Source organism: Haliaeetus leucocephalus, unplaced genomic scaffold (genome assembly GCF_000737465.1).
Source record: "Haliaeetus leucocephalus isolate CR32 unplaced genomic scaffold, Haliaeetus_leucocephalus-4.0 Scaffold306, whole genome shotgun sequence".
Classification (NCBI taxonomy): Eukaryota; Metazoa; Chordata; class Aves; order Accipitriformes; family Accipitridae; genus Haliaeetus; species Haliaeetus leucocephalus.
The window spans coordinates 2,767,524-2,781,151 of record NW_010972742.1 but is presented as its reverse complement, the minus strand read 5'-3'; the positions used below and the strand labels follow the sequence as shown (position 1 = coordinate 2,781,151).

The 13,628-nt window shown below is 48.0% G+C and overlaps 1 protein-coding gene across 3 annotated transcripts in view; it reads left to right on the top strand.

Moving 5' to 3' along the window:
• OLFM1 (olfactomedin 1) overlaps window positions 1–13,628 on the top strand; it is a 34,142-nt gene that overhangs the window by 11,820 nt on the left and 8,694 nt on the right. For 2 of the 3 annotated variants that reach the window (XM_010570805.1, XM_010570806.1), the window contains exons 2-4: window positions 1,630–1,779; window positions 7,252–7,407; window positions 9,887–10,106. In XM_010570805.1, coding sequence (XP_010569107.1) covers window positions 1,630–1,779; window positions 7,252–7,407; window positions 9,887–10,106 — 526 coding nt within the window. Of the gene's footprint in view, window positions 1–1,629; window positions 1,780–7,251; window positions 7,408–9,331; window positions 9,692–9,886; window positions 10,107–13,628 lie in introns of those variants that run through there. The other variant, XM_010570807.1, reaches the window with a different exon arrangement.

Sequence of the window (13,628 nt, the reverse complement as noted above, 5' to 3'; positions counted from 1 at the left end):
GGGGTCGGGAAAGGCTGGCGGTGCGGGGAGAAGATCTCCTCTCCTCCCGCAGCTCTCGGGTTTAGGCAGCGCTAGCCCTGAGCTGGGGGCTGGGGGCGCGCCGGGTGTCCCCCCCCCCACCTCCCCATGCCTTCAGCTAAAGGGTGGCAAAGTTTCCCTCGTCGCCGCTTGCAGTCGCGGGGCGAAGCAGCTTGGGACAGCAGGTGCGAGTCCCGCAAGCTCGCCTTTTGCTTCCCTGCCTTTAATCAATAGTCGTTAATGGGATGGAAAATGCGGTGGAGGAGTTGCGGTAGGTTTTGGTGGTGCCGTATGTTTCCTGTCCCTGTTTTGCTGGAGGGCTGGTACGGTGCCTGGTCTTGGCACTTTGGAAATGGCTGAGAAAAACAATCCTTCCGTCTGTCTTCCCTTCGCAGGGAAAAAAGGGGCACTTTTCGCCTCCAGGCTGCATGCTTGTGCCTTCTAAAAGAGCTAGGGTATTACAGCTCTGCTGTTCCGAGACAAGTATTTCATGTAGTGGTTCTGCTGACCGTGAATGAAGATAGGATCTTTTTTTTTCCATGTTACCAGGGATTATGAGACCCATTTATTATTTCTTTTCCCCCGGTTGTTTTACCTAGCGAATCAAATTGTCTGTCTGTCTGCCTAGCCTTCTCTCTTAGTGCGTGTCGTCTGTCGATGTGGATATTTGCAAGGTTATTTGTAATATATTGAAATAGTAGAAAGAACATTTCCCTTCTGTTTGGCAACACGGTGGTACCTTCAAAGTGATCGGAGGCTGAATTGTGATTAAATAATGCATTTTGCAAAGTGCTGTGAGATCAAAGGAAAATTAAGATCAGAGAGGTTTGGAGAACGCAGGGGGCACGAGGGGGGCTGGGGAATGTGCTGTGTCTGTGACTGGGCTCCCTTTCTGTGGTGTGTCCTGGAAGCTCAGACAGACGCACTGATCGTACCCTCCGGATCGCGTCTCTTCTTCGCCGGCATGGTTCGCAGGGCACGGCACCAGGCTTTCCCTGCCCCGGACCTGCAGCATGTTTGGAGGGAAATGGTTGTCTGGTGAACCTCCCTATGCCCAGGAGAGTCTGGGAGAGGAGGGGGGAAATGTAACTCCCGGTGTCCATTTACTCAGGAGAGCTGATTTTCCTGCTGCCGGATCCAGGAGAGCTCTGCAGAGGCATGTTCATCAATACTCAGCCCTCAGCCAGGACACCGTATCCTCACTGGTAGCTCGGGCACATCCTTCTCACGGTGTCAAGGAGAAGTCAAATGCTTTGTAACGACAGCCGGGCAGTGGGTTCCCCACCCTGATGCGCTGGGTGCCTTACGGCACGCTACAGCCCTCGCTGCTTCGGGGCTTTCCTTGTGCCCATGCTTTCCCACTCACATTGCCTTCTTGCTTCAGCTCTTGCTCTCCTTTTCAGACCCTTCTTTTATTTGTCCCCATTCCATATTTTTGCATTACAAGTGAATTTTGCCAGCTGGGCCCTCGGAGGAGCCTCCCTCCGCTTCCAGCACAGCTCTAGTATCTGCCACATCCATCCTGCTTCTTCCACTCATGCCCCTTCACCTCCCACTCCCCTGCCAGGCCTCCCCCCATTTACTTAACCCGTCTTTCCCTGTGTTAATTAGGTGTTGCCAACCAACCCAGAAGAAAGCTGGCAGGTCTACAGCTCTGCCCAGGATAGCGAGGGGCGTTGTATATGCACAGTGGTGGCACCTCAACAGACGATGTGCTCGCGTGATGCCAGGACAAAGCAGCTGAGACAACTATTAGAAAAGGTAATGGCTGACCCCTTCTGGGAAAGGTGGTTTGGTTTGGCATGACATTGGGAGTAAAAAAACGAGCGAGCTGGGCTGAGCCTTGGTTTCCAGGGAAGACAGACCCCTTGGGCCAGACCTCCCGTGCCGTAGTTGTCCCCATGTCTGTAGTGGGGGAATAATCAGCCACAGTCAGGAAGATAAATCTCTTAAGTGTTTCTCAGGCACAGAGGAAAAGGGACTGTGGCCTAAGGTCAGCTTAAAACTGCTGAGATCAAAGCAAAAATATCGAACCATATTGCTAAAAAAAAAAAAAAGTTGTAATTTACTCATTTTTTTCATTACGTTAACACAAGCAGTTTCAAAGGATGAGCCTCAACAAGATGAGAGAAGATAGAATTAAAAACCCAGAGCCCATGCATTCCTAGCCAAGCTGATATTAAAAAGGTCAAAAGAACAGTACAAGCTGTCAACATCAAATAGCACAGAAATGACAGTTTAGTGGTTTTCTTTCTAATGTTGACAACCACTTGATTAGTTTTTAATAGTCTGCTGTCCAAAGAGATCAAAGAATCTCATTAGGGAAACATTCCTGATAACAAGAAATTTTTCAGATAATAGATTTTGTTGAAGAAATGCTGTTTCATGTGAAATGCTGCTCTTCTCTTTAAAATATAAGTGGACTCCTGTGCTGGATATGTAATTATCCCTCATGCCCTAATGCTATGTTGGCATGTGTTGTGCATGGACAAAATAATTTTTATCCTGCTGCTTTCGGGAAGTTGATGTATTAGTCACTCGTAACAATATTAAACCTACGCTTAACTGATTTTCCTATGATGTGATAAGAACAGTAAAGTGAGGCAGGAAACATTTAGCCCTAAAATACTTCTTTGGTATGTCAGAGGCTTCTAAAAATAATCCCACTCAAGCTTTGATTTCTCTAAGCAGTAACGGCAATCGGTCCAAGAGCACATTTGTCTAAGAGGCAGCAGGCGTTATATTAGCAGCTGACACGGGCGTCTGAGAGCCATCGTGTTCCCAGAACTGCTCGTATGCATTAAACAAGCAGGATTTGACCTAATGCCCTCTGCTAATGCACAGGCGAGTTGGGCATACGAGACCTGGGATAACATCAGTTCCCGTGCGGAGGGTGTAAGTGCTCAGTGATTTTTCCCTTATGCAGCTCTCCGGCTGCCAATGAATAAAGTGAGGGAGGAGCGGTATTTCAAGGCATGTGTTCTGGGGATATGTTACCTGCCTGCTAATCTGTCTGCATCTCACTCCTACACTAACCTATATGAAAACCCCAAAATAAAGAATAGTCTCTTAGTGCCAGACACCTGCTCTTGATGAAGGCTGAAATGATAATCCCTATAGGAAAGTGCAACTGCAGAGAAGAGCTTCCAGCTTCCCAGGAAGGATTTCAAACCTGAAAACTCCTTCCCTCATCTGACATTTTAACTCTAGCTTTGTGATGGGAAAAGTCGCAGCTCCTAATTTCTCTCTGCCAGCAGATGAAGAAGCATAATATGTCAAAGAGGTAATTGTGTTTGGATTTTCAAAGGAGGAGACCTGGCAGTAACCTATGGAAATAATAAGGCATTGCTTTTATGAGCAAGAAATAAGCTGCATTTGTGTGGGTGTGTATGCGTGTGTACACAAACCAATTGTAGCATCTTCAGTGAAAATCTCTGCACAGAGGCTTCAGCAGCTGAATGTACTTTGAGGTTCAAAGCTGCCAAGACCCCATCTACCCTCAACACATGGGCACGGGCATATGCGTAGAAACTGTAGTTCATGCTGTTTGCAAGTGAATCCTGGGCACCCCGTCAGTTTAAAGAGCAGGCGTTAAGTGAGGTAAGGTGAGCCAGGTCTGCTTGCCATCGCACAAACTGTTCTGCCCGTGTTTTGACACTGAGGTGTCTGAGCTCATCTTTGGCTGGAGTACACGGAGTCCTTCCAGCCTTATATGTGTCAGGTGCTGAGTCCAGATCTTGGACTGCATCCAACCCGAGACATCACCTAAATCCTGTTCATAAACAGATTATGTTTTATCTTCAAATGGATTTTTATTTATTTTTTTTGGCCCTGTTATCTGGGAGGACTTCCTCCTCTGATGGTTAAACCATTTTTGATTTCCTGCCAATTCTTATTCTTTGCCAGCACTGATTTCCAGATTAAACAGTTCTTTTTGTTCCTTTGATATTCACTCCGAGGTGTATATAGGGAGGACAATGACATCTCTTCTCTGCCTTTCCTTTGCCTTCTACAGAACTTATAAGATGAACTTTTCATGTCCTGGTCCATTGGTTGAGTCCATCTCTCCCCTAATTCTTCCTGTAGACCATGAAAATCTCCCTCAAGGTGCCTCATGCTATTGCTCCACCAGTTTGTCCGGCTACCCAAAGCTAAAGATTCTTCCCAATTCAAACCCCAAAGATGGGCTTAGAACAGTCCTTTCTGAGCTGGCATGAAAGGCTGATCCACAGGGAAGCTTGAGCAGGGTTTAAACCATGGCTTTGACCATATAAATCTCACTGGGGTCATCAGGCCAATATCGACTCTCTGTTACTCTGGTTTAATTCTGAAACAACGCAATGTCAAACAAGATGACAAGAATCGCACTGGAAGTTTCATTTGTATCAACTTTCTGTTTCAAATGCTGAAGTTAACTCTTTTCCCCAAGACAATCGCAGGTATCTCTCTCACAGTAGCTTGATGGAAAATGAGATTTCATGTTGAGAGCGCATGCTCCACCGATGGAGACAAAAAGCATTTTAGCCGATATTTGAAGGTCTCAGTTAATGGATGAAGCTGAGGGAATTTGAGAGACAGTATCCTTGGGTCTCAGTTCATTACAGCACTTAGGTACATGCTTAAGTTTAAGCTATGAACAGTCTCACTGAGATCTAATCATGTGCCAAAGTACTTTGCTGGATCAAGGGTATGATATGCTAATGAAGGAAAACAAGTAGGTCTTCAGCTGATGAAGCACACGTTACTGTCAGAGATCAGCAATGATGGAGACTGACTTTCTACAAGTCCGGTCAGAATCTTGCCTGGTTGAAAACAATATGGGCAACAACTAGTGAGAGTCTGGACTTGTAAAACACATGCCCGAAATAGCACAGCAGCTAATTTTAGGCGTCTCCATTTAGAGACATGTGAGGAGGCTATTTTCCTCTGCAGTCAGGGGAAAGGCAGACTCCTCCAGAGGTGATTCAGAGCAGAAGCCTGAGCGAGGTGCTCTGATTCACTTCCTAGCGGAGTCCGTCTCTCCCTCCCCACCACCCAAGAGGCAGCGTAAGGAGCCCCCATAGCCTTGCTCAGCCCCTGCGGGGTCAAATACCGGTGATCATTACAGAAATGCTCTTTTCTGATTGCTGGCAGCTTGGCCTTTAATTGGGGTTAGGCATTAGTGGAATAAATGAGATCAATTTTGTATGATCCCTACAAGTCATTCCTATTCCAACCCATTGGAACAATTCTGCTATGTAGATACAGCTCAACTCAAAGGAGGATAGACCGGATTACCAGAATAAAAATATCTGCAGACCAGACATGCTTGTCTAAGTCTTCCCTTCTCCTGCCTCGGGGTAGCGAGAGGTCTTCAAACTCCTCTGCATGCAGCCCAGGTAAATGAGCACCCGGCCATGTCCGCTGAGAGCTCACGTACCCCGGGGCAGGCATGGCTAAACGGAAGCCACGCAGGCTCGGGCTGAGCTCAGGTTTTTCTTTTCCTCTTCAAACCAAGAGGGTCTTGTTCTGCTCTTCCCTGCTCCTCACACCTCCCTGAGCAGGTCCTTTGTGGTAGTCAGGATGGGTGCTGGTTCACTTCTGGCTGATGTGTTGGGATGCAGAGACTGAAAATAGCTTCCCCTTTGCTGAGGAAGACTATTAGGCCCCCGGAGCAGTTGTACTGGTTGTACAAAATGTTTCCTCCCCGTTGGCCTTTGAAATACAGGTCGTCCATACATTTTTAATAGTTCCCTGTAATAGTTTTCTTGTCATCGTGCATGAGCGATGGGCATTTTGATCGCTTCTGAGATGCAGACGTCAAAGTTGGCATTTGACCCATGCTGGTTTCAGCAAGTAGTCTCCGAGACCTGGCTGCGTGCGGGTGTCCCGCCGTCCCCTCGCTCTGTCGCTCGAGGTAAGTCGCAGCAGCCCGGTGTGATTTGCTGGAGGAAATATTGCATTTGCACCTTTCTTTTCCCAACCCAGCCTGTCCGCACTTGGCTTTGGCGAGGACGGAGACGGGAGCAGAGGTGGCAGCATGGGCTCTGGGAAGTGTCTCGGAGCGGATCCGCAGAGACGGTGCTGGCTCGCGTTTGGGTTTTGCTCAGACGCCCACGGATGAAGAGGCTTGAACCAGGATGCCTTTAATGTGAGGGCCCTGATGCAGCAGCATGCTTGGCTGCCTGATTCATTTTAAACTCGGGCGTCATCCCTACCGATGCCGACAGTCGTAGTTCTGTGGGTAACGCGGCAGTGGCAGGAGCACCAGTCGTGGGCTGAGCCCCGTAATGTACACACCGTGGTGCAAACACAACTGTCCCTGACGCAAAGACCTTAAATTACACCCAGTGCTTAATGCTAAATAGGTGCTTAAGTGCCTGCCTAAGTCAGAGCTTCATTTACCGTCTCCTAGCCTGAAAAATGAGAGAAGGGAATATCGTAATAAATCAGATGGCAGCCAAGCTTCAAAATCAGGTCAGCCTAGCTATTGTTTCCCTCCCCTCCTTACACCTTCAGCTCTTTTTCTCATGAGGAGCCCAGCCAACCTCCTTGCATCATTCCTTTGGCAGGGCCAGATGGGCGCTGCGCGGGGAGCCGTGGGGATGCGGCATCGGTCGGCTCGAAAAGATGCCGACGCGGCACAACCGCCCGAGTGGGGCAGGCACCGGTGGGGCCAGCCAGAGCGGGAGCTCCTGCTGTACTTCCCAGCTTCAGGATGCCCTCACCTGCAGCTGGATTTGTTGTGGCAGATGCTGTATAAACAGTAGGGCTGTTTGGATAATGAAGTTTTTACTAGCTGGGAGTAAAGTTTGCACTTAGGCAATCAGTAAGTGTCACTTGCGTACGCGAAGAAATGGTAATGTGCACCTCAGCAAAAGCGTTTCTTAGTCAGATGTGCTTCTGCTCAGCTAAGAGCCTCTCCTCGGGCGACGGCGGGTGCTGCTCCGGCCTCTCAAAGAGGCCATCGTGAGTGATGCATTTTAGCCTTGACTACAACCCTTTTTTTGCATGTGTGATTATTAAATTATTCTCTGCAACGCGGCAGAATAAATGTTTATGAAACCAATTTGAGAGCACGGGGTCATAATGCTATGAGATGCTTTTGATTAACTAGTACCTAATGCATAGGCTGATTACTCTTTAGCTTTGTTGACTGTGTAGGAAAAGGTCAGCGTTCGGCATTGGGATGCGAGTGGGGCTGCCTTGCTGCTGGGGAAGCACCTTCTTAATGAGTCCCTTCTCGTCTGACAGGTGCAAAACATGTCCCAGTCGATAGAGGTGTTGGACAGGCGGACTCAAAGAGACCTACAGTACGTTGAGAAGATGGAAAACCAGATGAGGGGACTGGAATCAAAATTCAAGCAAGTGGAAGAAAGCCACAAGCAGCACCTGGCAAGGCAGTTTAAGGTATGTCTGCTTTCCAAACTGCTAACGAAGCCGTGGCCAAGGATTTAGCAGGGTGTGCACGGGACTGTGGCCCTGGTCCCCGTCAGCTCACGTAGCCGCTGCTCCGGTCGTACATGGCGCTGGTGGCCACCCACCCATGCAGCTCCCTCCTGTCCAAAGCACGGCCAGACCCAGGTTGCAGCATCGCGTCCTCAGCCGCAATACATTTTTCTATAGGGTAAAAGCATAAATCTCCACGTTCCTGTACCCACGAACCACACCTGGGTTGGGGCACTAGGTTTGGGGCAATAGGGCAGCGTAGGATTGCTCTGTGCAAGGCGGGGGGGTCTGCAGGGAGACCCCGGGGCAGCTGAGGTCAGGACAAGGTGGGTTCCCCTCCACGGCAAGGCAGCTCTTCCCCACGCCGTGCCTGGGACCCATTTTTTGGGAAAAGCCAGGACCTGGGGTTCCGTTACATTTCTGCAGCCCGTGGCAAACCGCGATGGGCCGTCACCAAATTGCTTCCCTCCTTGGGGCGGTTGTAGCAATGGGGCAATCGATCAAACAAATCAACCCCCCCCAAAAAAAACCCAAAAGTACGACTATTGCAGCTGTCCTCGGGCTGGCAAATGGCCCATCTCAAGGATGTGCAAATGTCCAATTTTGAAGTAATGGTGTTGGCAGCAGAGCCAGCACCTTCTGATGGATTATACGTGTTTTGTCCTGGTGTCGTACAAATGAGAATTAAAGATATGAGCCTTTTAAATGAAGGTGTCATTGCAAGCAATGGTTGAACTTCCAAGAACTTGATTGAGAACAAATGAATTTCCAAAAAGAGGCTGTCAGCAATATTTGGAATCTTAAATTTTAGTAATGCTTTTCATTAATAGATATAAAAACCAAATTGAGAAGATTTCTAGTGAAATTTGGGGACATTTCTGATCAGCTACCCAGCTGATTCCCATTCTCATTTCCAGGCAGCTGCCCAGCTGGCTGGTGTTTTAAAGGAGAAATTTTTAATTGACGTGTTAAATACTGAAATACCAATATTACATCATAAAAAGCTGGGAAGAAGGTTCTTAAAGCTTTTCACCAACTCCACCTCCTCCACTCCCCATCTCCAGTTACCACAGGTCCCTAAATTTAGCTCCGCAGCCTGGATGTAAGGACCATCTTTCTGATTTATGCATGAGTTTTTTTTTTTTTTTTTTATTCTTTTTTTTTTTTCCCCCTCCATTCTGATGAGTTTAATCCTCCCCATTGCCTGCCAGGGAGCTTGCACCGGGAAGTGCAAGTAAATAAGAAAATAAATATATTCCCCACATGCAAACCACAGGAGGGAAAGCCTCTCGACTTAAATAGGAGGGGATGGGAAGGAAAGAAATGAGGCTGAGAACCAATTTCTGATCCCGTTCACCCCCGAGCTGCTTCAGCAGACAGCCAGATGTCACAGCCCTGAGCGCTGTGAACTTGGCCACTGTGCAATAGTTTAAGCAGCACCAGGTATACTGTGTATACTAACATGCTTCATTAACGGGTAGGTGCATGCATATTTATGTCTACTCATTAGCTGCTGGAGCAAAGCATCTTCAACAAAATGCTGCATACCGTGCCTTTAAACAAGGCCTTCATTTAATTAAAGAAAAAAAAAAAAAAGTCTTCTTTTCTGCAAAATAAATTTGATAATTACTTTGATTTTTATGTTCTTTATAGCATGCCTAAAAACAGTAAGGAATTTTTGTCTAATTTGCTGCCAAAGCACCATTTTAAATAACAGCCACAGCATTTTGTTTCTGCTAATGCCAGCATTAAAATGTGAGTGGTTTGGAGCTCTTGTGTTTTTTTTCTCTTTAGTTCCGTAAGAGTATTTGTCTATGAATGGCTATCTATATAAGGCAGGTTAGTGAGCTAGATCCTCAACAGTATTTCATTTTCTTGCTTACAGGGCTAACTTAAAAGCAAGTTTTTTCAATGCTGCAGTGACTGAAGAAGCAGTTCACTCCCATGTAACCATGAAAAGAGGGCCACAGAGCATTTTGCACCATGCATTTATTTTTTTGATTATTTTCCAAATTAGCACCATATCTCACTAAGGAACCTTGAACCACACAACCGAGATCTTCCTTTGCATGCAATTGTAGATGCATTTCATGAATAGTTTGAAACCCTTGTCAATGCATATATATATTATTTTATTTTATTTTTTGGAAAGAAAAAAAAAAGAACTCTTTGTGTATGTGATCTGAAGCATGTAACCCTAAGATGTTGCATTCTAAAAATGACAAATAAAGGCCTTTCCCAAATATTTTGGTGTTCTGCAGCCTGTTTAATATGTTCTTTCCAATACATCATTTGGACCAAAATAATAATTAAAATAATTTTAAAGATAATAATTGTGGGATATGAACATTGCACTCACGTAGGAAGCAACCAGGTCAAGGCAGAGTGTTGCAGATTTTTGCACGCATAGCACTGAACCAAGCTTATTTTAACCTTGCAGGCGATAAAAGCGAAAATGGAGGAACTTAGGCCTTTGATACCAGTGTTGGAAGAGTACAAAGCCGATGCAAAATTGGTATTGCAGTTTAAAGAGGAGGTCCAGAATCTGACGTCAGTTCTAAACGAACTCCAGGAAGAGATTGGCGCCTATGACTACGAAGAGCTTCAGAACAGAGTGTCAAATCTTGAAGAAAGGCTTCGTGCATGCATGCAAAAATTAGGTAGGCTCAGAACAACATGGTGACACTGGCTAAACACCATCGATGTTAAACCACGCATCCCGTCTGGAGGCAGAGATGCTAGACTGGACATCTCCTTGTGCCTGGCCTGGCTGTAAGAGATGAACTCGCACAGCCGGGTTTGATCCTGTAAATATTTATGCTATAAGTAACATTAATCTTGGGAGTAGTCCTGCTGAGGATTACTTGCACGACCAATGTTGCTTATGGCATAAGTGCTTCAGGATCGGGCCCTCGCCTAGGCATGTGACGTTTTGCAGCGTTTGCATAAGTGGACGGTGAAATGCGGGGAAATGCGTGGCCTATTGCAAATAACGCTTATGCAAAGCAAACACATGCACCCATTTTGCTTATGCATCGATGTCCGATCTTTTCGCTGACTGGACCTGGCACATCAGCAGAGGTCTCCGCGCACCGCTTTAAGTAGCGTGCGCGCGCGTGCGTGTGTGTGTGCAGGCTGTGACTCGGTTTCCCTTTTTTCCTTTCCTTTCGCATCTTGCAAATCCCTGTTGAGAAGAGCATGATGTAGCTGGTGCGGGTTCGCGGTTTGGTCCGGACTATGCCATGTGCAGGATATAAATCCTCCCCATCTCTCCCGTTCCCTGAGGGAGCCCCTTCCGTCAGGCCAAGTAACCAGCGGTGCTAAAATGCGAGAGATTCATCTGTAATCTCATTCAGAGAGTATTAATTGACTGAAGCCGGTGGGTCCATTGTGGGGAGACACAGCGGTAGCTAAAGCCAGCGTCCGACCCCAGACAGAGGGTGGAGAAGGGGGGAAGAAGGGCACTGCCTCCCGCAGCTGCAAGAAATCTCCCCACCGTTTGTTGGCCTAGCTCTGTCTTGATTTAATTTCTACTTACATTATTGACTTTCTTGTTAAGCAATTTAGATAATCTAAACACATTAACTGCTCTGCAGTCTATTTTGGTAGCACATATGAAATAACACTCTCAGGTAACTTCATGGAAGATCCGATCTCTTCTGAGCACTTTATATCCTTGGCAAGGTAACGCTTTGTTTCTCTCTTGTCTTTGCTGGTGGGATTGCTTTTGCTTGTTTCTAGATGCCTCCACACTTCTGTAAGCAGCTGCCTCCCCTGTATGTCCCCCTGCATTTCCATCCCGACCTCTGTTACCTCCTGTGTCCCTCATAAGCTACCTCTCACTTGGAATCTCGGAAAGGAAAGCAAATTTCCACGTAAGCCTGGATGCTCAGAGGTATTTGAACTACGACCATGCAGCGAGTTGTGCCCAGAGATGCCCCTGGTGAGCTGCCTGGTGGGCAAGTATAACCCCCCCATCCCCAGCTAAGTGAGAGGGCAGAGCCTGATTTCTCATTTATTAACGAGCGCTGATGTGCCCCGGGTTGGTTCTGGGGGCAGAACAGGGTGAGGCGAGTGATGCCGTCGCTTTCTGCACCGTGTCTGCGGTCCCGCTCCTCGCCCCGTGATGGTCGTGGGGAAGGCAGCAGGGTTGGGGGATGGCAGAGGAGTCCTGACCTTGTCCTTACCCACTTAAATTTCACCCTGAAAGCTTAACGGGGACAGAAATGATCGAGGTTGTAATGACTTCGTGCTTTCTGTGTTAGCAGAAAGCCTGGAGCTTTGTCATGTGGGGATCATACAGACATCTCAGGAATGACAGTCCTGCAGTGGGTGAGATAAGAAAGGATGGAGAACAGACCCAGGAGTGTCTGGTTGACCAAGGTCACATAGCAACCCCCCCGCAGCCCCACACTGCCAGCACAGGGCAGCTCTGCCCTGCAAACGGCTTTTCTTATTTCTCCCCTCCCGAAGGCAGAGGTGGGTGTGATGAGAGGAGATGGTGCCCAAGGAGGGATCCGCTTGCTGCATCCATAGCCTTCAGCCCATCTCTTGAAGATGAGGAGGAGCTACAGGTGATGGGGAGAGGGAACAGCAGCAGGACCAGGGATTTGAGTCTGTAGAAGTATTCTCCGAGGGATAGTTCTTTAAAGAAAACCATCCTGGACCCCACAGCCCCTCTCCAGCCGGCCTCGGCGGAGCTGCCCAGTCCAGGCTGACTCCACCAGAGCCAGGGAAGCTGTGATGATCCTCCCGCAGACCCTAGGCAGACTTTAAGAAGTAACTCAAAAAAAAAAAAAAAAAAAGATTTTGCTCTTGGACCATCAGCTCCTTCTGCTCTGGACCATGTCCTGGCTCATTCCATCCCCCTCATGCTCAGCTCCTCCAGCTGGGACATCCCCCAAGGCAGCAGCCCAGGTAAGCCTGACTGAGGCAGCTAGGAAGGTGAGCTCTTGCAGGCAACTTTTTCTAGAAACTTTTTGGCGTTTGTTTGGAATCTTTTTGAGGCTTTATTGGGCTTTTTGGCTATGCCCCTTCTTTCTCCTCTTGCTCTCTCTGTGACCGCAGGGTCAGGGCAACTTTTCTGCCTCGGGGCGTCGCGGCACCAGCGGGTGCTCGCGGAGACGGACGCTGAGTCCTGCAAGTGTTCGCCCGTGAGGGTTTGCTGCTCACCCAGGAGGGTGATTTATTTGGTCACTTAACAGCAAACAGCCCAGATTGAATTTCCAATGTTGTTTATCGCTCCGGCGTGTAAACCAGTGAAAATGGTAGTTAATCGAGTTAAATTCGGATAACAACCTTACAGACACTTTGCTGCCTCACGACGAGGCCCTGTTCGCTGAGGATTGCTGTGTGCTGCAAATTAGCTGCTCAGAGGGATTCATTGATGTTTCAAGTAGCACATTTTAGCTTAGATTTGCTCCTGCGTGAGCCAGCAATACTGCTCACCTGGTGTGTGTGCACTTGCTAGAGCTCAGGGTGCAGCTTAGAGTGCCCAGAACAGGATCAGGGAGCTGCTGCAATAAGCACGGGACAAGGGAAGGTTGGGGATGTGCTGGGTTCCCGTCCAGTTCGCCTCTCCCCATCCTCTGGGAAGCACTGATGCTCGACAGTGCAGCAGCATTTTCCTGAGACAAGGTCCTGTTTTGCATTTTGGGTTTCCTAAGCATTATTGATGGATCAATAGTGAAAACACTTCCTGACTCCGGCATGTGTGTGAAGGGAAAAAAAAATCAATAATGGCATGTTCAATCTGTTATTCTGTTTACACTCTTAAAGATCACTATTTATACAGGGATTTTAACGTTTCCATTAATGTTCTTAAGAGGAGCCTTGGAAGAATGGAAAGGTTGTCACTCCTTGATTCGAGGGGGAATTTAACTTGGCTGCGCTCCGCAGGCTCACATTTGCCTGATAGCACGAGCTTTCCCTGACTCTTGCAAAAAATCCCAGCCCACAATCCTGGCGCAGGGATGGGAACAGAGCCCTGCCCGCCCGTCCCAGACGTTTTGGGGATGGGGGGCTCCCTGCCAGGTGACAGAGGCAAGGGCAGGGCACGACCCAACCGCTGCTGCCCCATCCCTGCTTCGGAGGGCTGGGACTGGGATATGGGGGGGATCAGACCTCGGCTTTGTGGGAAACCCCAGCAGGGAAGGTGCTCAGCTGTAGCAGCAGCAGCCCAA